Source organism: Thalassophryne amazonica, chromosome 18 (genome assembly GCF_902500255.1).
Source record: "Thalassophryne amazonica chromosome 18, fThaAma1.1, whole genome shotgun sequence".
Lineage (NCBI taxonomy): Eukaryota > Metazoa > Chordata > Actinopteri > Batrachoidiformes > Batrachoididae > Thalassophryne > Thalassophryne amazonica.
In genome coordinates this window covers 62,431,209-62,455,585 of record NC_047120.1, presented here as the reverse complement: position 1 = coordinate 62,455,585, position 24,377 = coordinate 62,431,209, and the positions used below count along the sequence as shown (strand labels likewise).

General features: G+C 41.3%; 1 protein-coding gene across 1 annotated transcript in view; it reads left to right on the top strand.

The window, feature by feature from the left end:
* The first annotated feature begins 1,391 nt into the window (after window positions 1-1,391).
* Window positions 1,392-24,377, top strand: part of grid1b (glutamate receptor, ionotropic, delta 1b) — a 977,470-nt gene continuing 954,484 nt past the window's right edge. Inside the window, exon 1 of the mRNA XM_034193125.1 lies at window positions 1,392-1,532. Within this exon, the coding sequence (XP_034049016.1) occupies window positions 1,451-1,532 (82 nt within the window). The 5' untranslated portion in view covers window positions 1,392-1,450. The remainder of the gene's footprint in view (window positions 1,533-24,377) is intronic.

Below are 24,377 nucleotides of genomic sequence, written 5' to 3'. Positions count from 1 at the left end.
ACACCTGAACTTTAAGTGGATCTCTGAGCCACATTCAGGCCAAAGTGGTGCGGTGGAAGTTCAAGTACCCAAACTGTCTCGTCCACATAACGTTACCAGGTCCGTTTAGCAGATCTGGGTCCACAGATTTATTTGTTTTATTTATTTTAAATGTTTATTTCTGTCGAGCCCCTGCTCCCCTGAGCGCTTCTCGGTGTCACCTCCTCTCCGGGATCACCACTCGCCCAAGCCTCCCAGAATCCTCCTCTCCCGCGAAACCGCCGTGTGCACCCTCCCCGTTTCACTCATCCATTTCTCCTTCTCACAACGACCCCCCCTGCGCGTTCCTCTCCTCTCCTCGAGCTTTGGCGCATCACTTTCTCCTCGTTTCTTGAGAAAAGCTTCACAGGGATTTTACGCACGGTCCGTCGCAAGACGCTCACCGGTCATCCAGACGCACGAACACCACACCGGAGGAGAATGCGGGACTCATTTCAGCTCTTTTCCTTCTCAATTTGTTTGAAATAAATTACCTTTATAGTGTTCCGGTACGTTGCCTGGTGCCCCCCCCCCCCCCCCCCCCCGCGCGCTGCGTACCTCTCCAAAGTGGCAGGACAAAATTCCATCTCACGGTGGACACACTTGATCCAGTTTTCATTAAAGATGCATAAAAATGAGCGCGATTAATCCCGGCAAAGTTGCTTGTTGACAGAGTAGACTTCCTGTTCACTGAAGCAGGAAAATTCACGTCGTTCGATTTTTACGCACCAATAATGAAGTATAGTAACCCGGTCACCGAAAGCCTCAGTGCAAGGCGGTGGGGACAGAACCGATTCGAGGACAGAACCGTGCCGACAGAAAACCGGCTTCCTCCCTCAAAACTTACCGACCGAGTGAGGGCTCATCCCGCGGCGCTCCTTCACCTCCTCTCCTCCGCGGTGCGCACCGGCTCCCATCCACATCTCTCCACCTCCTTCCCTCGCCTCTGCTTTCTCCGGTTCTGCTTCCAGCGCCGTAGATAGTCTCTGCAATCACGTGGGTCGGGGAAGAACACGGAGAGAGAAAGAGAGCGAACGTCCCTCCGCCTCCCCCTTCGCAGTTTGCAGTGTGTTATGTCTCAGACTCGGAGGCACAGAGTCAGAGCTGCTCCTCCGGTGGAACCCGAGAATCAGACCCCCGGTGTCTGCGCTCTGCCTTACCCGCTTCCCTCCTCACTGACCTCGAGTTGCTTTTCTGCAGAACCCTGGAAGCTTCTGGTGATTTGTGGTTCTTCCGCTCTCGACTCCAGCCAACAGTTTTGGATCTGGTTTTATTTTCTTACTATCCGCTGGTGATTTCATTCAACACTGTGCCCCGCCACTGCTGCTGCTTTTACGCACCGACGTTTATTCGGGATCTGCTGAGCGCTGGATAAATAAGGGGAAATCTGCGAGTTGGATCTGTGAATGCGCCTTTTGGGCTCACAGTGGAGATGGAAATGCTGATGTGGTTGTTTCTGTCCCTGTGGATTTTGCAGTGCAACACCGTGAGCGCAGACTCCATCATTCACATCGGTAAGACGCCGAACCGGCTTCTCATTTGTCGCTCTTGGCTGTGCCACCGTGCGCTTAAATCACAAAATGTGACGTGAAAATCAGCTCGTGTAGCTTTTTGGAAACATTAGATCTGAATTACAATCGCACAGTTCGCGCGCATGCACTAAATTGCAAGCAGCTGATTATGATTCTAATCCGTGCCAGGCTGTTGCACCCGGAGTCAGACGCACGGAGACCCGCAGTGCATCCTCTACAAGTACCCGCAAAGTGTTGCGCCAGTCCCCCACCCCTCCATTCATCCTTCTATCCATCTCCGCCTCCTCCGTGCTCATGTCGATTCATACCACATGCGTGCTCGTGTGGCTGAGCGCAGACCGCCTCGACGTGGGTGTCTGGAGGGTTTCATCCATCCCTCCTCCGCCTTTTCATCCCCCTCTCTCTCGCCTCCTCATCTGTAAGCTTGAACTTTGAATTGGACGTGAGTGAAATGTTAATTAACTCTGCAAGAGGAGATGACAAAGGAAACAAACAGAGTGTTTCCGCTCTGAAACACGAACACATTTTTTTTTCATTTGAGTCGTGATTATTTGAAATCACTTTAGGATCACAAACAGAAGAGTGTTGGCGCACACATACTTTTCTGATTTAGAGGCTTCTCTTCCTCACTGCAAGGATGAGGCTTCAGTTTGTCACCAACAGTCCAAGTGCGCCACAATTCAGTTCTGCCGCAGCGCAGACAAACCGGGCCAGCGGCAGTGCCACATGCGGTGACCACTTCGATTTTAGGCGGGGGGGGGCTCTGAGCCATAAAGGAAAATAAGCTATCCAAACTGTTTTAAAAAATGTGAATAATACTGTGCAGTGCATATATTTACTACACTTTTTCCATTCTTGTGTTGTTCCTTTTATGAATCCACCAAAATTGGGGAAAATGCCATCCATACAAACACCATGACATAATATAGAGAATGAAGTTTTTTATTTGTACGTTTATATTTCTACACAGAGCATCATCAATTTTGTCATCTCAAAATGATAATGTTGTGGGTGAATGAAAAGAGCAAGTGTGGATGAGCAGACATACTGATGTATCAATGAATGGGTATAGATTATGGGTGGATGAATGGGTTTATATTGATGAATGGCTGGGCAGATGATGGATGACGATAGGTAGATGTTGGCTGGATGGGTACCAATGGATGAAAGGATAAAGGGCTAGGCAGATGGATGGGTGAAGGCGTAGGTTTTTCAGATGGGTGCATGTGTAGCAGCATGGTGTGTGTGTGACATTGAATGGGTGAATGTGATGTAGCATTGTAAAGTGCTTTGAGCATCTGCTTCAGATGAAAAAGTGCTAGAAATGGTCTATATAATGTACCATTTAGTCCATTTATGGATGATGGATGGTGTTTGTACCAATGGTTGAAAGGATTGGTGGATGGGTGATAGATGTACCAATGGATGAAACAATGCGATAGATGAATGAGTGGATAATTGATCTCAGGAAAACATCTGAATTGCACTGAGGTCAAATAAAACACTTACACAGGACTGTAGCAAACGATCAGCAGTGAGACAGCAGATTGCTGCTCCAGCTGAAGGTTAACTTACTTTTGAAACACTTGTGCAAAACAGATCTTATTTTTTCACTTATCTACAGTGATGTATCGGAAATCCCAAATGACACCAGGAAACCAAAATATATGGCAGTGATCTAGTGGTATTTAGTTTTAAGAGCACAAACATTCACTTCTTCATGAAGGAGGGCTTTCACTATGTGTACCTAATAAAGTGACAAATGTATATTTGTAGTCGACTACAGTCTCACTCACTCACTCACACACATCTGCCATTTGATGACAATAATGAATGTATTTAATAATCACAGTGTAGAACCACTGTAAACTGTTCAGGTGGGCCTTCACAGCATGTTAATTTTTACTCACTCTATAGTTGCAAGTGTAATTTAGTTGAGCTATTGATTTGAAATGCTTTAAAACTCGCCAGTTGAAGTTTGATGTCACTGGTAACCACCAGCTTCTTGTTTTGAATTCAGCCTGCAACACTAGCTTCAATTCAAAGTTTCAAATACTCCAGAGTGCTTCAGCTGCAATCTTTGCTTTGAATTATGTGATATCCTACACTGAAAAAAGTGAAACACAGTGCACTTCATTCAATGTACTTAATTACATTGGTCTAATGGAAAATTGTGGTTTCCAGTTTAAATCTGCTGGAATCACTTTACAAAATCATAAATATACATTGTGAGAAACTAAAAAAATTAGTTGTAACAAATTACATACATTTTTTAAAGTTGATCCAAAGTAGCATTTTTTTCAGTGTACATTGATCTCAAACACTTTGACTCGGTATCAAAGTTTACTTACTCCACAACTGGCTTCTTGTTTTCAATTCAGCCAGTGAACCGTTAGTTGAAGCTTCGAAATGTTTCGTACACCAGCAACCGCTTTATGTGCCAAGTCCAACTTCCAACTACTTTTGTCACACGACATCACATAATTCAAAGCAAAGATCAGCAGAAAGCTTTCTATGGAATCTTAAAGCACCGCTCAGGTCACAGGACTGTGAAAACTTTACGACCTTCCATAGACTTTCACTTGACCAGCGACCCAACCAGGAAGTGATGATGGACATTTAAACACTCTGACTCTGAGCAGTCCATACTTATTTATTAATATGTTATAGTATATTTCTTTTCTCAATATTTTGAGGGGGCAGCACCATAGCACCCCCTAGTAAGCAACCACAGCTGCTCAGGTCTCTGCAATGAAAATACACATTTGACCTTTGACATTACTTTCACTTAAATAAGTGGTTTTCCTCTTAATGAAGACTATAATTGAACTAGAATTCCCAAACTCACTTACCCACTCATCTTCAACCGCTTATCCGGGATCGGGTCGTGGGGCAACAGCTCCAGGAGGGGACTCCAAACTTTCCTTTTCCAGGCCACATTAACCACAATTATCTGGGGGATACCGAGGTGTTCTCAGGCCAGTGTGGAGATAGTCCTGGGTCTTCCCTGGGGTCTCCTCCCAGATGGATGTACCTGGAACACCTCTTTCGGGAGGTGCCCAGGGGGCATCCTTACCAGATGCCCGAACCACCACAGCTGAATCCTCTCAAGATGAAGGAGCAGCAGCTCTACTCCGAGCTCCTCACGGATGACCGAGCTTCTCACCTTAACCACCCTCCTAAGGAAACACTTTTCAGCCGCTTGTACCCATGATCTAGTTCTTTCGGTCATGACCCAACCCTCAGGACCATAGGTGAGAGTAGGAATGAAGATTGACCAGTATATGGAGAGCTTTGCCTTTTGGCTCGGCTCCCTTTTCGTCACAATAGCACGGAAAGCGAATGCAACACTGCCACTGCTGCGCCGATTGGCCAGCCAATCTCTTGCCCCACTGTCTCTTCCATTGAACCAGAATGGGCAATATTCAAAGCTTCCAATGCTGAAGCCGCAGTGGGAAGCTGTGGACTGAAGGTCTTAGGTACCTCAAGGGGCTGCAACCATTGACCACTGTGGTGGACACCTGTGGTCAGGGAAGCCATCTGACTGAAAAAGGAGTCCTTCCGGGATATGTTATCTCAGAGGACTCCAGAGGCAGTTGCAAGGTACAGGCAGACCTGAAGGGTGGCAGCCTCTGCTGTGAGGGAGGCAAAGCAGTGGGTGTGGAAGGATTTTGGAGTAACCATGGAGAAGCACCGAGGTGCTTTTGACAGACCGTGAGGCACATCAGGAGAGGGAAACGAGGAACCATCCAAGCTGTATACAGTAAGGATGGGACTCTGTAGGCCTCAACTGAGGAGGTAATCGGGCACTGGAAGGAACACTTTGAGGAACTCCTGCATCAGACTAGAGAACCCTCTATAGTAGGGGCAGAGCTGGAGGCTGATGGAGGATCACCATCAATTTCCCTGGTGGAACTCATTGAGATAGTCAAACAATTCAGCAGTGGCAAGGCCCCGGGGGTTGATGAGATTCATCCAGAAATGCTGAAGGTTCTGGGTGTGGAGGGACTGTCTTGGATGAGATGTCTCTGCAGCGTTGCGTTGAGGTCTGGGACAGTGCCAAAGGAGTGGCAAACTGGGGTGGTGGTCCCAATATTTAAAACGGGGGACCAGAGAGTGTGTACCAGTTACAGGGGAATCACATGACTCAGCCTTCCTGGTAAAGTCTAATCCAGGGTGCTGGAAAGGAGGGTTCAGCAGATAGTCGAACCTCAGATTGAAGAGGAACAGTGCGGGTTCCATTCTGGCCATGAACAACTGACCAGCTCTTCACTCTCAAAGGGATCCTGGAGGGGGCCTGGAGTATGCCCATCCAGGCTACATGTGTTTTGTGCTAAACGTTTTTTGTTTTCTGTGTATTGTTCTTCAGTCTTCATAAATTTGAGCAACAGATCTTCCAGGCTTCAACGTATTTAAAGAAAGAGCACCAACTGGATTATTATTATTATTTTAAATATTCTATGAAAACTTTACAAGTTGTCTGTGAAATTGTCAGGAGATCAGCAGCTGATGGGGAAACTTGAATCATTCTGTCAATCATTTTGTGTACTTCCACCTGACTGGTTGATTAGACATTAACTACTGAGTGAGAAACCTGATGGAGTTACTGTTGTCTACCTATTGGGAAATGAGAAGAGTTGTCTTATAATGCTTATTTGTCATAATGAAAACATCACAATCGGTCATCCTCTTGTTGTATGAGGTCTGTATATGGATTTGAATCATGTGTGATTGCATCAGCCAAGCTTGAACCTTTGTGCGCATGCGTGAGTTTTTTCACGCCTGTCGGTTGCGTCATTCGCCTGTGAGCATGCCTTGTGGGAGGAGTGGTCCAGCCCCCTTGGCGGATTTTCATTGTCAGGAAATTGGCTGATTGACTGCCGCTTTGCTTCATCAAAATTTTTTCAGAAAGTGTGAGAGACAGCCAAGTGGAAACCATTTGGAAAATTCAGATGGCTTTTGGTGAAGATCTTATGGGGATCACACAGATTAAGGACAATTACAACTGGATTAAAGACAGCCCACAGCGACTGAGGGTGTACCGTGCACCGAGCGGCGGTCGACAGGCTCCAATGACCAGATCATTTCCAAAGTGAACGCTTTGTTGATCTGGGACGTCGTCTGACTACCAGAGAAATGGCAAGACAGCTGGACATAGCACTTTTTCGGCACATTCCACCTGTTACAGGAGTTTTTGTAATGGAAAGCCGAGCAGAGAAATTCGCCACGGAGCCACTCAAGGCACGGGACAAAAGCACCTCCGCGTTGGTCTCACAGGACAAGCCCTAACATGCCCAGCTCTTGCACCATTCGGAAGATTCAGACAGCTTTCGGTGGCTTTTCAGTCGTGTGACTCTCCAAGAAATTGTGGACGAGCTGGACATGCCACAACATGTCCTGTGAGGCTTCATCACGGCTTTGCTTTTTGTTCTGTGCCCTGCGCCTCTGTCCCGATGCGCGAATTCCTCCGCACGTCTTTTCATGACAAAAAACTCCTGTAACAGTGGATGTGCTGTTCATTTCCAAAGTAAATGCTTTGTTGATCCGGGACGTTGTCTGACTACCACAGAAATGGTAGAAGAGTTTGACATCAGCACTTTTTCGGCATGAAAAGACGTGCAGAGGAATTCGCGCATCGGGACGGAGGCGCAGGGGGCTGGACCACTCCTCCCACAAGGCGTGCTCACAGGCGAATGACGCAACCGACAGGCGTGAAAAAACTCACGCATGTGCACGAAGGTTCAAGCTTGGCTGATGCAATCACACATGACTCAAATCCATATAGTTTTTGCAAAAAATAAAAAGGTCCGTTACTTTTCTAACAGACCTTGTATTTTTCTCTTTTAAAACTCTGAAAAACATTTCTCAAGTATTTGGATTTTACAATGGAGTGCCTTAATCATTTTAAAAAAAATAATTTTAAATTTCAGAATGTAGTACTGACGTATTTATGACAGATCCTTGTCATCCTCTGGTTTACGTGTTGATGACATTGAGACTCATGTTCATGTCCTGATGCAAGCGTCACTCTGGTGATTCTGTGAATGGGACGGCCCGCTGCGCTAACAACCACTCCTACAATCGCAAGAATTTCTGATGCAAGATTTTCTTATGCAAGATTTTCTTCCTGTCAGGTTAATAGTTTGAAAACTCCCCGAAAACCTTCAAAACATTTGGGGGTTATGAAAGAAATATTAATAGATCCAGATTTCAGATAGCTGATTGTGACGATCATTTAGTTCAGTTTGTCAAAACTATGCAATAAAATTTTGAAATGGATCTTATTTAGCTTTGTTCGATCAGTTTTCGCTACTACACTGCCATCTTCTGGTGTCTGCGTTGAAGTGCATATGCTTCAAACTGGATTACAAGGTACAAAAGTGGAAACATTCTTCAGTGAACTGAACTTGTATGAATGTGGTCAAACTGGATTTAAGAAGTCTGTATGCTTGTTTTTGATAACTGCCTGGATGATTATTTTATCTGTTATTTATTTTATGTTGTTACTTGTGTATATGTGCAGGAAATACATTTTACACAGGTCTGTAGAAATAAAATGGACCCACCTTGATGATCCCACTGCACGCCGAAATACTCAAAACACGAAACTGGAAGGTTAAAGGGTTGGCATTGTAAAGTCATGAGATTCGACCTGCACTGTTTTTGTTGTTGGGCTTTTCGCTCTTTTTATTACAAGTCTTTTGATTATTGTAGTACCTGTTGTAATGACAGATGTTGAAGACTTGAGATTTGTTTGTTTTTTTAATCAGTTTGAGGGTCTTGAAGTCTCCTGATGAGTAGAGGGACGAGCAGAGGTGTGGGTCACTTGTTGGCATGAGTGCTCTTGTGTGAGTAGAGGCTAATTCTTGAGGTACAGGATTCTCTGCAGATGTTACACAGGAGGATGCCTGCAGGAGGTGCACCTTGCCTGTGCTAAATGGATTGCATTTATATGGCACTTTTCCATCTGCAACAGATGCTCAAAGTGCTTTACAATTATGCCTCACATTCACCCATACACACAAACACACTGATGTCAGGGTGCTGCCGTGCAAGATGCTCACTACACACCGGGAGCAACTAGGGGATTAAAGACGTTGCCCAAGGGCCCTTGGTGATTTTCTGGTCTGGCTGGGTTTTGAACCAATGCTCCCATTTTTCTTTGAGAACCAGTGTTCTCTTGTACTTGAAGGCCTTAAAAGCCTTATGAACTCTTTTGGACAAACCTAATCAGTGGATGAACCAACACATTATCTTGGACACACTTTGGACCTGGTTATCTCTCATAGGCTGTCAGTTTCCCTTCATGACATATCGGACTCTGCTATTTCACATCAGTTCCCTGTTATTTTTTTTAATTTACTGCTCCTTCATCTGCTGTAAGCCACTCATTCCGGCCTCTCGCCGCTGCTTTCTCACCTCCCTGACTGTGAGGGAATTTGTTGCTGTCTTCGTGGACTCTGTTTTAAGCTATGAATGGATTGGTGTCTTCGTTACTCCCAGAAAACATCCTCTCTTCTTTCCACTCCACATGCTCAGTGATTCTGGACTCTTTTCGTCCCTTTTCGCTGTAAATTCATTAAATCAAGATCTGACTCCTGGTTAAATGCCATGACCTGTGCTCTCAGGCAATGCTGCAGAATGGCGGATAGAAGGTGGAAAAAGGACAAACAGGTGTCTCTGGGTATTCTGAGGGACAATCTGAGTACCAGAAGGCTATGAAGGAGGCAAAATCTCTCTGTCTCATATTATTTCCAGCAGTTTTCATTGACCCAGAGTGTTATTTCAGACTGTAAACTGAGTTGTAAACCCATGTAACTCAGTTTTGACAGACTACAACCATGACCTGTGAGCAGTTTCTTCAGTTTTTCATTGATAGTCTCATCAGTCAAACAGAATGCTGATCAAAACTGTAATGTTGAACTCTCTTATTCATACACATTTTGCTGTGCTCGAACAGTTTGAGCCCGTTTCTCTTTCATCCCTTCATGAAGTCGTGAAACACGTAAAACCTACAAGTTGTCCTTTGATGTTGTTCCAGCTAAGGTGCAGAAAGAGGTTTTTAATACTGTTGGGTCTCCTAAGTTTTATTAACTCTCATCTTAGTTCAGGGTCTGTTCAAGCTGCTTTTAAACATGCTGTGGTTCAACACCTTCTTTAAAAACATCACATCCACTTGTCAGTATTATCTAATTTTAAACCTGTGTCACATCTGCCATTTCTGTCCAAGGTTTTAGAAAAGGTTATGCAGTTAGTCATTTTTAGAAGATAATCATATCTTTGAAAAATTTCAATCTTGTTTTAGACACAGCACTAAGTCAGTACTTTAAAAAGTACATAATGGCATCACTCTGTCTGTGGATGCAGGGAATCCAGCTGAGTAGGTTCTGTTGAACCTCACAGCAGCCTTTGACACTGTGGATCACACAGTACTTGTTCTGCAGTTAGAACATCTTATTGGAATTCATGGTACTGTACTTAAGTGGTTGAAATTGTATTTGGCTGAAAGGAGTTTTTCTATTGTGATTGGTGACCTCTCCTCATCAACTGCTCCCTTGTGTTGTGGAGTGCCACAGGGTTCTATTCTTGGGCCTATTCTATTTTTTGCTGTTTGGGTCAGTTATAGTCCAGCACAACCCGTCCTTTCATTGCTATGCAGATGATCTGCAAATTTATCTGCCTATAAGAACTAATGGGAGCAATGCTTTGTCATCATTATTTAATTGTATTCGTGGTGTAATCAATCAATCAATCAATTTTATTTATATAGCGCCAAATCACAACAAACAGTTGCCCCAAGGCACTTTATATTGTAAGGCAAGGCCATACAATAATTACGTAAAAACCCCAACGGTCAAAACGACCCCCTGTGAGCAAGCACTTGGCAACAGTGGGAAGGAAAAACTCCCTTTTAACAGGAAGAAACCTCCAGCAGAACCAGGCTCAGGGAGGGGCAGTCTTCTGCTGGGACTGGTTGGGGCTGAGGAAGAGAACCAGGAAAAAGACATGCTGTGGAGGGGAGCAGAGATCAATCACTAATGATTAAATGCAGAGTGGTGCAATGCCGTCTAATAATACTGCCTAAGGGAAGCATGTATAAAGTGAATAAAATTGGTCCTAGCACAGAACCTTGTGGAACTCCATAATTAACCTTAGTCTGAAGAAGATTCCCCATTTACATGAACAAATTGTAATCTATTAGATAAATATGATTCAAACCACCGCAGCGCAGTGCCTTTAATACCTATGGCATGCTCTAATCTCTGTAATAAAATTTTATGGTCAACAGTATCAAAAGCAGCACTGAGGTCTAACAGAACAAGCACAGAGATGAGTCCACTGTCTGAGGCCATAAGATCATTTGTAACCTTCACTAATGCTGTTTCTGTACTATGATGAATTCTAAAACCTGACTGAAACTCTTCAAATAGACCATTCCTCTGCAGATGATCAGTTAGCTGTTTTACAACTACCCTTTCAAGTATTTTTGAGAGAAAAGGAAGGTTGGAGATTGGCCTATAATTAGCTAAGATAGCTGGGTCAAGTGATGGCTTTTTAAGTAATGGTTTAATTACTGCCACCTTAAAAGCCTGTGGTACATAGCCAACTAATAAAGATAGATTGATCATATTTAAGATCGAAGTATTAAATAATGGTAGGGCTTCCTTGAGCAGCCTGGTAGGAATGGGGTCTAATAGACATGTTGATGGTTTGGATGAAGTAACTAATGAAAATAACTCAGACAGAACAATCTGAGAGAAAGAGTCTAACCAAATACCGGCATCACTGAAAGCAGCCAAAGATAACGATACGTCTTTGGGATGGTTATGAGTAATTTTTTCTCTAATAGTTAAAATTTTATTAGCAAAGAAAGTCATGAAGTCATTACTAGTTAAAGTTAAAGGAATACTCGGCTCAATAGAGTTCTGACTCTTTGTCAGCCTGGCTACAGTGCTGAAAAGAAACCTGGGGTTGTTCTTATTTTCTTCAATTAGTGATGAGTAGTAAGATGTCCTAGCTTTACGGAGGGCTTTTTATAGAGCAACAGACTCTTTTTCCAGGCTAAGTGAAGATCTTCTAAATTAGTGAGATGCCATTTCCTCTCCAACTTACAGGTTATCTGCTTTAAGCTGTGAGTTTGTGAGTTATACCACGGAGTCAGGCACTTCTGATTTAAAGCTCTCTTTTTCAGAGGAGCTACAGCATCCAAAGTTGTCTTCAATGAGGATGTAAAACTATTGACGAGATACTCTATCTCACTTACAGAGTTTAGGTAGCTACTCTGCATTGTGTTGGTATATGGCATTAGAGAACATAAAGAAGGAATCATATCCTTAAACCTAGTTACAGCGCTTTCTGAAAGACTTCTAGTGTAATGAAACTTATACCCCACTGCTGGGTAGTCCATCAGAGTAAATGTAAATGTTATTAAGAAATGATCAGACAGAAGGGAGTTTTCAGGGAATACTGTTAAGTCTTCAATTTCCATACCATAAGTCAGAACAAGATCTAAGATATGATTAAAGTGGTGGGTGGACTCATTTACATTTTGAGCAAAGCCAATCGAGTCTAATAATAGATTAAATGCAGTGTTGAGGCTGTCATTCTCAGCATCTGTGTGGATGTTAAAATTGCCCACTATAATTATCTTATCTGAGCTAAGCACTAAGTCAGACAAAAGGTCTGAAAATTAACAGAGAAACTCACAGTAACGACCAGGTGGACGATAGATAATAACAAATAAAACTGGTTTTTGGGACTTCCAATTTGGATGGACAAGACTAAGAGTCAAGCTTTCAAATGAATTAAAGCTCTGTCTGGGTTTTTGATTAATTAATAAGCTGGAATGGAAGATTGCTGCTAATCCTCCGCCTCGGCCCGTGCTACGAGCATTCTGGCAGTTAGTGTGACTCGGGGGTGTTGACTCATTTAAACTAACATATTCATCCTGCTGTAACCAGGTTTCTGTAAGGCAGAATAAATCAATATGTTGATCAATTATTATATCATTTACCAACAGGGACTTAGAAGAGAGAGACCTAATGTTTAATAGACCACATTTAGCTGTTTTAGTCTGTGGTGCAGTTGAAGGTGCTATATTATTTTTTCTTTTTGAATTTTTATGCTTAAATAGATTTTTGCTGGTTATTGGTGGTCTGGGAGCAGGCACCGTCTCTACAGGGATGGGGTAATGAGGGGATGGCAGGGGGAGAGAAGCTGCAGAGAGTTGTGTAAGACTACAACTCTTCTTCCTGGTCCCAACCCTGGATAGTCACGGTTTGGAGGATTTAAGAAAATTGGCCAGATTTCTAGAAATGAGAGCTGCTCCATCCAAAGTGGGATGGATGCCGTCTCTCCTAACAAGACCAGGTTTTCCCCAGAAGCTTTGCCAATTATCTATGAAGCCCACCTCATTTTTTGGACACCACTCAGACAGCCAGCAATTCAAGAACATGCGGCTAAACATGTCACTCCCGGTCCGATTGGGGAGGGGCCCAGAGAAAACTACAGAGTCCGACATTGTTTTTGCAAAGTTATTAATTTTAAATTTATTAATTTTAGTGACCTCCGATTGGCGTAACCGGGTGTCATTACTGCCGACGTGAATTACAATCTTACCAAATTTACGCTTAGCCTTAGCCAGCAGTTTCAAATTTCCTTCAATGTCGCCTGCTCTGGCCCCCGGAAGACAACTGACTATGGTTGCTGGTGTCGCTAACTTCACATTTCTCAAAACAGAGTCGCCAATAACCAGAGTTTGATCCTCGGCGGGTGTGTCGTCGAGTCGGGAAAAATGGTTAGAAATGTGAACGGGTTGGCGGTGTACACGGGGCTTCTGTTTAGAACTACGCTTCCTCCTCACAGTCACCTAGTCGGCCTGCTTTCCCGGCTGCTCGGAATCTGCCAGAGGGAAACTAACGGTGGCTAAGCTACCTTGGTCCGCAGTGACTACAGGGGCCTGGCTAGCTGTAGAATTTTCCACAGTGCGGAGCCGAGTCTCCAATTCGCCCAGCCTGGCCTCCAAAGCTACGAATAAGCTACACTTATTACAAGTACCATTACTGCTAAAGGAGGCCGAGGAATAACTAAACATGTCACACCCAGAGCAGAAAAGTGCAGGAGAGACAGGAGAAGCCGCCATGCTAAACCGGCTAAGAGCTAGTAGCTGTGCTAAGCTAGCGGATTCCTAAAGACACACAAAGTGAATAATTTGTAAATAATTTTGAGGTGATTCAGCAGAGTGAGTGCTTTAGTTAAGGCACGTGAAGATTACACTGTGAAACAAATCGTTATCTAGGTAACTAGATCAATCTAACTGCGCAGATTAAACAGCTAACAGATACAGAAAAACACCGCTGTGCTCCAGAACAGGAAGTGATACAATACCGCAGTGAGAGCCAACCACCAGTAGAGGCAAGCAAGTGTAAAACAGTGACTGTCCCAAAACATCCTTTACCTGAATGATGGTATAACAGAAACCATTGTGTTTGGATGTTCTGGCATGCCAAATGTGGTAGCACCAAACTTTGGTGCTCTGGCTAATTACGTAAAACCAGCTGTCAAGAATTTGGGAGTGATATTTGACAGCTGTTTGAGGTTTGATCGACAGATAAATTCTGTTGTCAAAGCCAAGTTTTTTTTTTGTTTTTTTTTTGTAGCTACTGGCTAAATCTTCTAGCTAAAGTAAAGCACTTTCTCAGTAGTAGTGATCATGTGATATTCTAAAATGCACAACACTGTATAAGAGACAGAGTGTGTCATGTTTATTTAGTCGTCATGTGTTCTGGTGCTTTCTGTTGTTGATCTATACCTGTGCCTCATTTAGATTTGTATATTTAAGCCATTCTTTTTTTGTTTGTCACTGCCGGTCAATTACGTTCAGTTCTGAGTTCCTGTCCCATGTTCCCCATAACCCGTAAGTGTTTTTTTTTTTAATGTTTTGTCACCACTTTGTTTGTCTTGTTCACCCAGTCTGTTGTGACATTTTTTGGGTTTTTGCTGCTTGGCATTGTTGGTCACTATTGTATTATCACTGTCACTTTGGAGAATAAAAGCACTTGTAGTTTTTGAACTTAATCCTTTGTGTCCTGGCTGCCCTGCATCCTGGGGTCCAACCTTGACTCTCTGCAGTGCAAACCACAACAGGAAAGCTTACTAAGTGTTATAAGAGGTGATGTTACAGCAATATTGGATTAAAAAATGCCAATATGTAGCCAGACTTGCCTTTATGTCACCATGACTAATGGAATTACAGTTTTCAGAGCCTTGGTAGAATGACTGTTATTGTGAGAACACAGAATCCAGCAGTAACATTCCATCGTTTAATGGAAATGCTGTCATCTCACAAAAAACCCCCCTGACCTTTGCTCAAACCTGTCATGGAAGCCCTTCTAATGTCACAGGCTTTAAGTCACACTGTTAAGGTGTCTTTGTAGCATTCACGTGGTTTTCCAGGGTTACGATGACCCTCTTTCAGCTGATTAGTTTTCCATGTGGACAACATGCCCTGTCCGGAAGACTGATACTTTATAGACCACAAGCCACAAAGAAAGAAGTCCCAGCCAAAACAAAATCTTAGATGAAGAAATGAAAGCTGTCCAATAAGGTAATAATAAAAAAAACCTGTTGGATAGGTGAAGCTCCTCTTCACCTGTCCTGTTGAGTCGCAGGTGGCGGCTGCATCTAGGGTTGGCTCTGAATTGGTAGTGTGACACCACATCTGTCTCAACCAGACATGCAGCTTTACTGGCTTTGGTGTATTGCGGTTTCTTTATCCCCTCCTGTTCTCTGCTTCATGTCCCTACAGAGGATTGGCGGGAGGCCGCGGGTACTGCAGCAGCAGCAGGGTGGAGGTCTGACCTGGAAAACAGCTGATTCAGACTCTAAAGTGGAGCACAGACCTTCACTTGATCTGTGTTGTGGTCTCTGACCCGGTTTGATCCTCCGGTCACGTGCATCCGCGGCACTAAATGACACCCTGTGGAGGTTCAAGAGTTTGCAGGTTGTCATTCTCTCTGATCACAGCAACAGCTGGGTTCTCTAATTAGTCCCTCCCTCCATCTTCTTCATTGGTTGCACAAATAGGAGAAAACAGCTGCTGCAGTGCTCACAAAGAAAAGCACAGCCGAGCAACGTCAGTTAGTCTGCCAGAACGTAGAGAGGGGGATCCAATCAATTTTGGCCTTTTAATTAAATATCAGGTAACAGGCTGTCAGTTCACTTCTCACATGGCAGATATTCTCATTTACAGAGAAGACGGAGCAGAAATCATCAAGAAAGGCAGAGAAATAAAACCGTCAGTCCTGCAGCTCTGCAGAGTGAAGGATCAGATTGTGTTCAGGCAAAGTTTAAGATGATGTGACATGAGTTTGTCTCTGGGACACAAAATTGACACATATGAACCAAAAATATTTTTTTTTTCCTTTTTTGGGTGGGGGAGGGTTAATAAAATTAGCATTTTCCTGCATCTGTTTGTGAAAACCCTGAGTTTTAGAAAAACTTTGAAACAGATGAGTCCAACGAGTGAACGAGAAACCATTTATTTTGAGGTTGAACTTGAATAATGCTGCTCCCTTCTTTTCACTCGGGGTCGCCACAGCTAATCCGAGGTGAATCTGCATGTTGAATTGGCACAAGTTTTACACCGGATGCCCTTCCTGATGTAACTCCACATTACATGGAGAAATGTGGCAGAAATGGAGTCTGAAGTGGGAACCTTCCACACTGAAACCAAGCACACTAACCACTTGGCCACCACTGCTGCTATAACCATACATTTTTGGAAATGAGCCACTAAAAGATGAGTAACTTCAAAACCTTACAAAAAAAAATAAAAATGGCATAATTCTGTATTTTCCCCTTAGTTTTTTCTTTCAAACAAAATAAACCACCTTGTTCACGATCATTTTTGTACATTTGCATACCCTCGGGTCTTGGCCGGTTGAGTCTGTCAAACCTGATAAATGATGACACCACTTTGTAACTCTTGGCGGCCTCCTTTTCTGGCCTGAAGGTTCTCTAAACGCCCCTCAGGTCCACCTGATAAGTCAGTTTTCATGAGGAGCCCGAGGAGGAGAAACTACCCCATCCCATGAGCCAGGCAGCTAATGAGGGATGATTTACGGCGCAGGTGTAGCGGCAAGCAGAAGGTTTTAGGAAAGGCGAGCTCGAACTGCAGGAATCCAATCTGTTGAGGCTGGCGGAGTGAATGAGCAGCTGCGGCCTTTTCTGGGCCTGCCGCTAAATAAGATAAACTGACCCTGTTGGAGAACAATGAGAGAGACTTCCTGTGTTCTGCCAGGACGTTTACCTCCACCACCACCTGCCAACACACCAGGACTGGACACAGAGCTGTGGAACAAGGCAGCTTTCTGATTTAAAGCTGGAGTGGCCTGACGCAAGAGAAAAACAGCAGCTTTCTCATGATACTTTTATAATAAACCTCTCAATGTTTTAAAATGTCATTCAAAATGAAGGCAGCAGGGGGCTGATGCCCACCCTGTGCTCTCTACACACAACAGTATAAATGTACAAGTAAATATACATATTTACATATATCATTCATATCAACCAATCAGATATTTTGCTGATGATATAGATATATTTATATCTCACATTTTTCTGACCATTTTCCTTGTCCTTTTGACCAAACTAACCCAAAATCTAATCACCTCTGGATATGTAGCCAAATAATATTCCTACTAAATTAGAAGGAAATCTGTCCAGCCGTTTTTGAGTTATCTTGCGTGCGCACACACACGTGCACACAAAAACAGTAAAAACAATACCTTGCTATCACTGCTTCACCAGTGTACAGGGAAATAGTTTTTTTTTCCAGAATCCAACTTGTATTTTTGCCAGTGCATTCTGTTATATAAAATCACAAGTTGCAAAACTTACAATGCTTTCAATTTATTTTAATTTATATAGCGCTAAATCACAACAAATATCCCTCAAGGTGCTTCACACAAATGAGGTCTAACCTTACCAACCCCTGGAACAAGCACAGAGGTAAGAAAAGCTCCCTTTGATGATTTGAGGAAGAAACCTCAAGCAGACCAGACTCAAAGGGGTGACCCACAGTGCACAAATTACTCAACAAACATATGATGAGAACAATGATGATGTCAGAAACTTATAGATTTTTTAGGTGCCTCAGAAAAAATAAATGCACACAAGTTTTTAATTTGTGTTCTTGGATGATTAATTCTTGCATGAGAAAATTGCAAGAATGCAACAAGTTTACAAAGACCACTATCTGTGAGGGGTGTACACAAATTCTTCAGTAGTATTCTCTCCAATTCATGATTTTAGCACAACATAACCCACAAAGAAAAAAAACAAATCCTTATTTCTGTCTCAGATAATTGGTGAACCAAAAATGATAGTTTTGGTCGCTGCAAAGTGTCACAACAATATTAAAACAAAATTAGAGATGTTTACAGCATCTGAGATGTTGCAAAAAATATTTTTAGTATAATTTAGTAGATTGTGGTTCCAATTTAATAATTTGTTTAAAAAATGTGATGATTGTAGAGTTGGAAGAAAACTGATGTCCAAGCAGTGTCATGGGGCAAAACGCATTCATGAATAATGTAGACATTTTATTCATCTGTGATCTTGAATTAATAGTTAATAGAACTAATATTCTGAGGAAATGACAAGACCTGAAATTAATGGTTGGATGGATGGTTGCAATCACATTATGGTGTCACTCTTTCAGTGTGGAGCCTTTGATGTTGAGTTTAGGGTTCGGTACCTGTAATCCGTTCAGTTTGCCTGTTTTACTGTGGTTTATCACGGGGGACTTTTGGACGCTGGTTCTGATTCTGGTTGCCTTTTTTTCTGGATTCTGTCTGCTGTATTTGATTTGTTGGAGTTCATAATGTCTATGGAACTGGAATCAACATTAAAGCCTTTTAAACAATAAAACACAAACAACAGCAGATAAGAGCTAAGAATGTAAACCTAAACTAAAAGTTAAATGAAACTGTCGGTAGCACTTTACATTACAGCACAGTAATATGGTAATATTAGCATAATAACATGGTAATAAAATGAATAATATGGAAGTTGTATGGTAATATAGGTCTTATTTGCATGAAACTACCGTAGTTATATTTAATAACTGTAGTAAAATACTATTTGTGTGTAATTTATTTCTTATTTCCATGAAATTACATCATAATTACAGTGACAAGGTAGATTCTTAAATTTTGTTTGTATAAAATGTTTTCATGAATTTACCACTGGATTACATGTAAACAAAGTATTAATGGGTAATTACCAAGTAATAGCTGTCACATCACACTTGTTTCTTCATTATGAGGGAATCTTGAATTGATGCGTTACAAGGTAATTTCTGTGTTATATTGTATAACTGCAGTAACAGAATAGCCACATAGTTAGTGGAAAACATCTGTGTAGTTTCCATCATTGCTTTAAATATCAAAGGTAACTCAACTGATTCTTTACACATATTACCATGATGTTCCTATAGAAATTACAATGTTTCCATTCATTTAGGGAAAACATGTTAAGATGAGAAGCTATGTAATTTATTTGTAATTTCTATGAAATTGCGCTTATTTTTATGAAATTACATTTGTAATATTCATAGAATTTATCAGAAACAGGGCTGCAAAATTCACTTTGGACTGTATATTACCATACAATTTCCATATTATTCATTTTATTGCCATGTTATTACGCTAATATTACCATAGTATTACAATATTATTACCGTGCTGTAATGTAAAGTGCTACCAAACTGTCAAATCTACCAAGAAACAAAAACAATAAATTCAGAAACTGTTGACATTATGGGCCCGTTTAATTTAGTGAATTGAAAGATATCTTTTTTTTTTTTTTTGAGGTGAAATATTAGCAAACTGGAGGAAATTATTTCATTCATTCATTTTATTTACTCACTGCATTTTAGAGGGTACATGTGTAGGATTTTCCAAAGCTGAGGAAACTGGTTCATTATTTTTGAGTAATCCAATTAAAAAAAAAAGTGAAAGATGCAGGTGAGACCATAATGTTAATGTATTATTTAAAGAACAGGCTTTCAGTGTATGTAAAAAACGGCGTATGTAAAAAATTTATTCCATGACAGGCTAAAGGTTGCGATCATGTTAGTATTCATGTCAACGCAGTGAATTATACCGGTCACCACCTCTCACTGAGGGTGAGTAATCCTCTCCCCCACCACCCCCAGTGTCATTGTGTAATAATAAAAAATGAACATAAAGAAAAACTTGTATTCTTCCATAACTACAGTGAATTCTTGTGCTTTCAACTCTTGAATGGTTCTACACATCAGGACATATGACTGCTTTATTGTGAGGGAAATCTACATAAACTATGTACAGATGACATATCCACATAAAAGGAAATGAACCATTCCCCAGTAAATTTTTAGTTATGTGGCATATCGCGGATGAAATCTGTGCAAAGTGTTCCACATTTGAGAATAAATAAGGCTAAATGTGTACAAAATTGGCCAAAACCCATTCAAGAGCAAAATAAAATCAATAAAACACACCACCAACAACAGTAACAGCAGAAATAAGACAATGAAATCCATAAAACCTGAGTCACCCAAAAGGCCTGTTTAAATAAGTGTCTTCAGCTGCTTTAGTCTACAGAATTGTTGCACGACAGGAACTCGTTTGGAAGCTTTTTGTGCTGCAGTTGGAGCCACCCAGACACCTTCATTTTAGGCTTGTCCACAAAAACTCCAGGGGCCTTATTCAGAAAACATTGTGTAGAATTTACACTAAAAGTATACATGTGGACAAAAGGCAAAAAAAACAACAACAACATAAAACCGTTTATGTGCACACCTGCAGGCAAACTCATCTTTATACATCACACATTGCTTTGAACTGTGTGCAGGTGGCTCTGCCTCATATTGTGCCTCTACACACCCACACATGGTCAGTGTAACAACACCTCAAAAATACTGACATACATGAGGCCTGAAACTTGAACTTATCATGGAAACTGAGAGGAAGGGCAGCAAAAGAAATGTTTCTGAAACAGAAATCAAGGTGCTTGTGTGTGATCACAGCAGTGACCAAAAAAAACAAAAAAAAACAAAATCAGTACAGGTGAGTGGCGACACTATTTTCAAATGTGCCCACAAGCACTTTTGAACACCTATTTGTAATGACATTTACTCACTGTGCTGCACATTTTTTCTTTTACTTTTGACACTAACGGAGCATTAATCTTTCCAGTTAACAGAACAAATAGACAATTATTTATTGTTGCAGTTGTCTCAGAATCATTTACAGTGCTGTGACATCACCGCGCTGCTGTCTTCATTAAGATAAAGTCTCCAGTTTTAAGCACATATAAAACTGCAAGAGGGAAACTATCTGCTTCATGATGGTAGCGACAGGTAGCACCTTAATTGTCCAAATGATGGTGATACTCCAGTCTTGTCTACTGTTAATATATTTACATTTCAGCAACTGCAGTGTAACAAATTATTATACATGTGGTTTGGTGATGGATCTGAATCTGCTTATACTATATCTAACAAATGAACAGTTTCCCTGAAGTAATTGTATCTCATGATCACATTTAACAATGCCCTTTTTAAATTTATCATAAAATACATGTATATGTGACATTAAATGTGCAAGTTATGACTCATTTGCACTTTATCATTATATGTGTAACACTGCCACTTACATTTTAACCCCCTCCAAAATGTTCGTATACGACAGTTTGCATACATATGCGAACATTTTGCTGTTGAGTTTGTTTTCATAAATAAACATATGTGTTAAAATTGTAGGGACATAGGTTTATGTAGACCTTAACTAAAAACATTCAAGGTCAACTCTCTCCTTAGCAAACAATTAATTTTTAAGAAATTATATCTGTGATGAGTCAGTGAGAATGTCCGCATTATTTCCATGTAAAGTTATATCAAGTAAGTTTTTTTTTTTATAAAAAAAAACAGAAATGAGACAGAATATTCCAAAGATAAATAAATTACTCTTGTAACCTTCCGAGTAACTAATTGACAAAATTTGTGGTTAATTGGGGAACATTCTGACTACATTTAAAAGCCCAGCTAGAACCAAAGAAGCAGTATTTCAATGTGTGTAAAAATAGGGGAAAAAAAATTAAGTCAAAGGTGTCTGAAGCACAATTTTGAATATCCACAAATCTAACAAGATAAAATCTACACCAGCAACTTTCATCACAGCCCACAAAGTCCTTGTGACATTATTGAGTCCACTCGCTTTGAGAGCCTGTCCCTGAGTGTCCACAATTAGAATGAAAGTGTGTCCAAATGTGAATACGCACAAGGTCTAATCGAGGCAACCTTCTGTACAGAGTGTCGTCAGGATAACACACACACGCCTACAGATTCTGCCAGTGCTGATATCTACTCTGCCTTTGGCTGCCCAGGAATGAATGAGTTTTTGTTTGAACAGTCCAACAGAACCAGTGCTCGATTTGATCATGAATAACCCAATTTGGCCACTTTCAAGAGGTTTGGATGGACTGGTCATCTTCCTGAGTGGTTGCCATCCAGGACCCAGGGTGGTTCTCTAGTGTGATGGATACAGTAACGTGCAGTACAGTGCATCCTGCCTGAAACAACCTGAAATTTGTTTTGGTGGACCCTTACTGCGAAGTTTGCATTTAGATTTTTAATTTATCTATATGTGCGGAATGGTTTTCTGACAGATCGGGATGTGATGCTGCTTCTCATCTAAAGGGTACTCTGACTGGTTGTAGATCTCTATTAAAGAGACACTGTTACAGATGGATTATCTTGTGTAACATTTCTCCTTACAACAGAACGTGTTTCCTCAACATTTTTACCTTGATCTTACATATGCAGCCGTAATACTTAATACTGTGAAATGAAGCCAGTTGTTGAACATTTTTGGTCAAAACATGGATGCTCGCAATTGTCACTGTAATATTTTCCATAGTTTGAGCATACATAAACTTCACAGTTTAGTGTCATTGTTTGACTATAGTCCAAGTCTGCGTGTCCATGACAACTGCCACAGAAAATTTCAGGCCTCTAAGTCCATTATTTGCTGAGATATTCTACCTTGAACATGGCTCCAGAAATAACGGCAATAATTTATGCCTTAAAAAAAAAACAAAAACGGCAGACCCCATGCACACTAAATTGGCCATATCTCAGAAACTACTTGGCCTACAGACCTCAAACTTCAGATTTGTTGTTCTGAATAGTCTGGAAATATTCGATTAAAATTTGAAGCAAATCTGAAACAAAGTGCGTGAGGCTTTTGTTGAATTGACATGGTTTCCATTTGATAGCACAATGATTATACCTTTTATTTTCCTATAGTATGCTAGCAGAGTTACTTTAGATAGATACCAATACACTCATAGCTTCTGTTTCTATAATAAAATGCCAGATTTATAGCTTGGCCTACTAACTGTATTTATTTTTACTACTTGTTTACATACTAAATTACCTATACTACAATCTTCTCCTGTGATGTCTTATCTTTCTTATGTCTTATTATTTATTATATATACTTTTTCTTGAGCCGCTTGGGTGGGTAGGGAGAGTTCCCATGGGATAAAAAAGCTTTTCTGTCATCACTGGTTCTCAAGACCAGGCACCTAAGTGGCTCTACTCTAATCTTTTCTACTCTCCTATTTTACTCTTCCTTTTTAGATATTTAGATATACCTTTATATACTAGCATAGTTCCATCTTAGAATTGGAATATAATATTTAAGATATACCTTACTGAATTTTCACTGAATGACCCTTTTGTGATTTGGAACATCTGTCCATGGTGCTGAAAGGTAGGCAGTGTTTTTTGTGATTCAGAATGTCTCTGTCCATGGTTCTGAAGGGTAGGCAGTGGTTTTTGTGATTTGGAATGTCTGTCCATGGTAGGCAGTGGTTTTTGTGATTCGGAATGTCTCTGTCCATGGTGCTGAAGGGTAGGGAGTGTTTTTTTTGTGATTTGGAATATCTCTGTCCATGGTGCTGAAGGGTAGGCAGTGGTTTTTGTGATTCGGAATGTCTCCGTCCATGGTGCTGAAGGCTAAGCAATGTTTTATTTTAGGATTCGGAATGCCGTTGTCCATGGTGCTGAAGGGTAGGCAGTGGTTTTTGTGATTCAGAATGTCTTTGTCCATGGTGCTGAAGGGTAAGCAATGTTGTGAGTAAGAGTTAATTAACTTCATGCGTTTCTCTATGCAGGGTCAAATGTTAGCCATATACAGTGTTGCAAGTAATAGAATGCAAATGTCAAGATGGTTTTTTTTTAGTCTGTGTGTGTGTGCATGCTGTACTGAAAAGTAGGCAGTATTTTTTTTTATTGTAGTCAAGTATTTCTGTGTCCAAGGTGCTGAAAAGGAGGCTGTTGAGTGACTTCATGAATGGCCATGTTTCTGTCTGCAGTTTGGAAGGTAGGCAGTTTTTATGAGGCATTTTACTGTTGGCAGCATCCAAAAGGAGGCAGAAGTGCTGAGCACTTTTTCTTTCTGAATGGTCCTTTCTGTGTTTGTGGCGCTGACACAGAGGCACTTATGTTGAACTTCATAAGTCTCTGTCCAGGGTTCTGAAAAGGAGACTCCTGAGATCAACATTTTCATGATTCTTTTCATTTCTGTTCATACTGCTAAAAACTAAAAGAGTGGTAAGTTAGGCAACAGGATATTTTTCTAAAAATGACACTTCAACAATACAGACTGATACATTTATAACTTTGTAAAATGATTAATATTTAAAATTTCTATATTAAATTATTCGGTCATTCATTTTCTCTACCCACTTATTTCATATAAGGGTCATAACAAG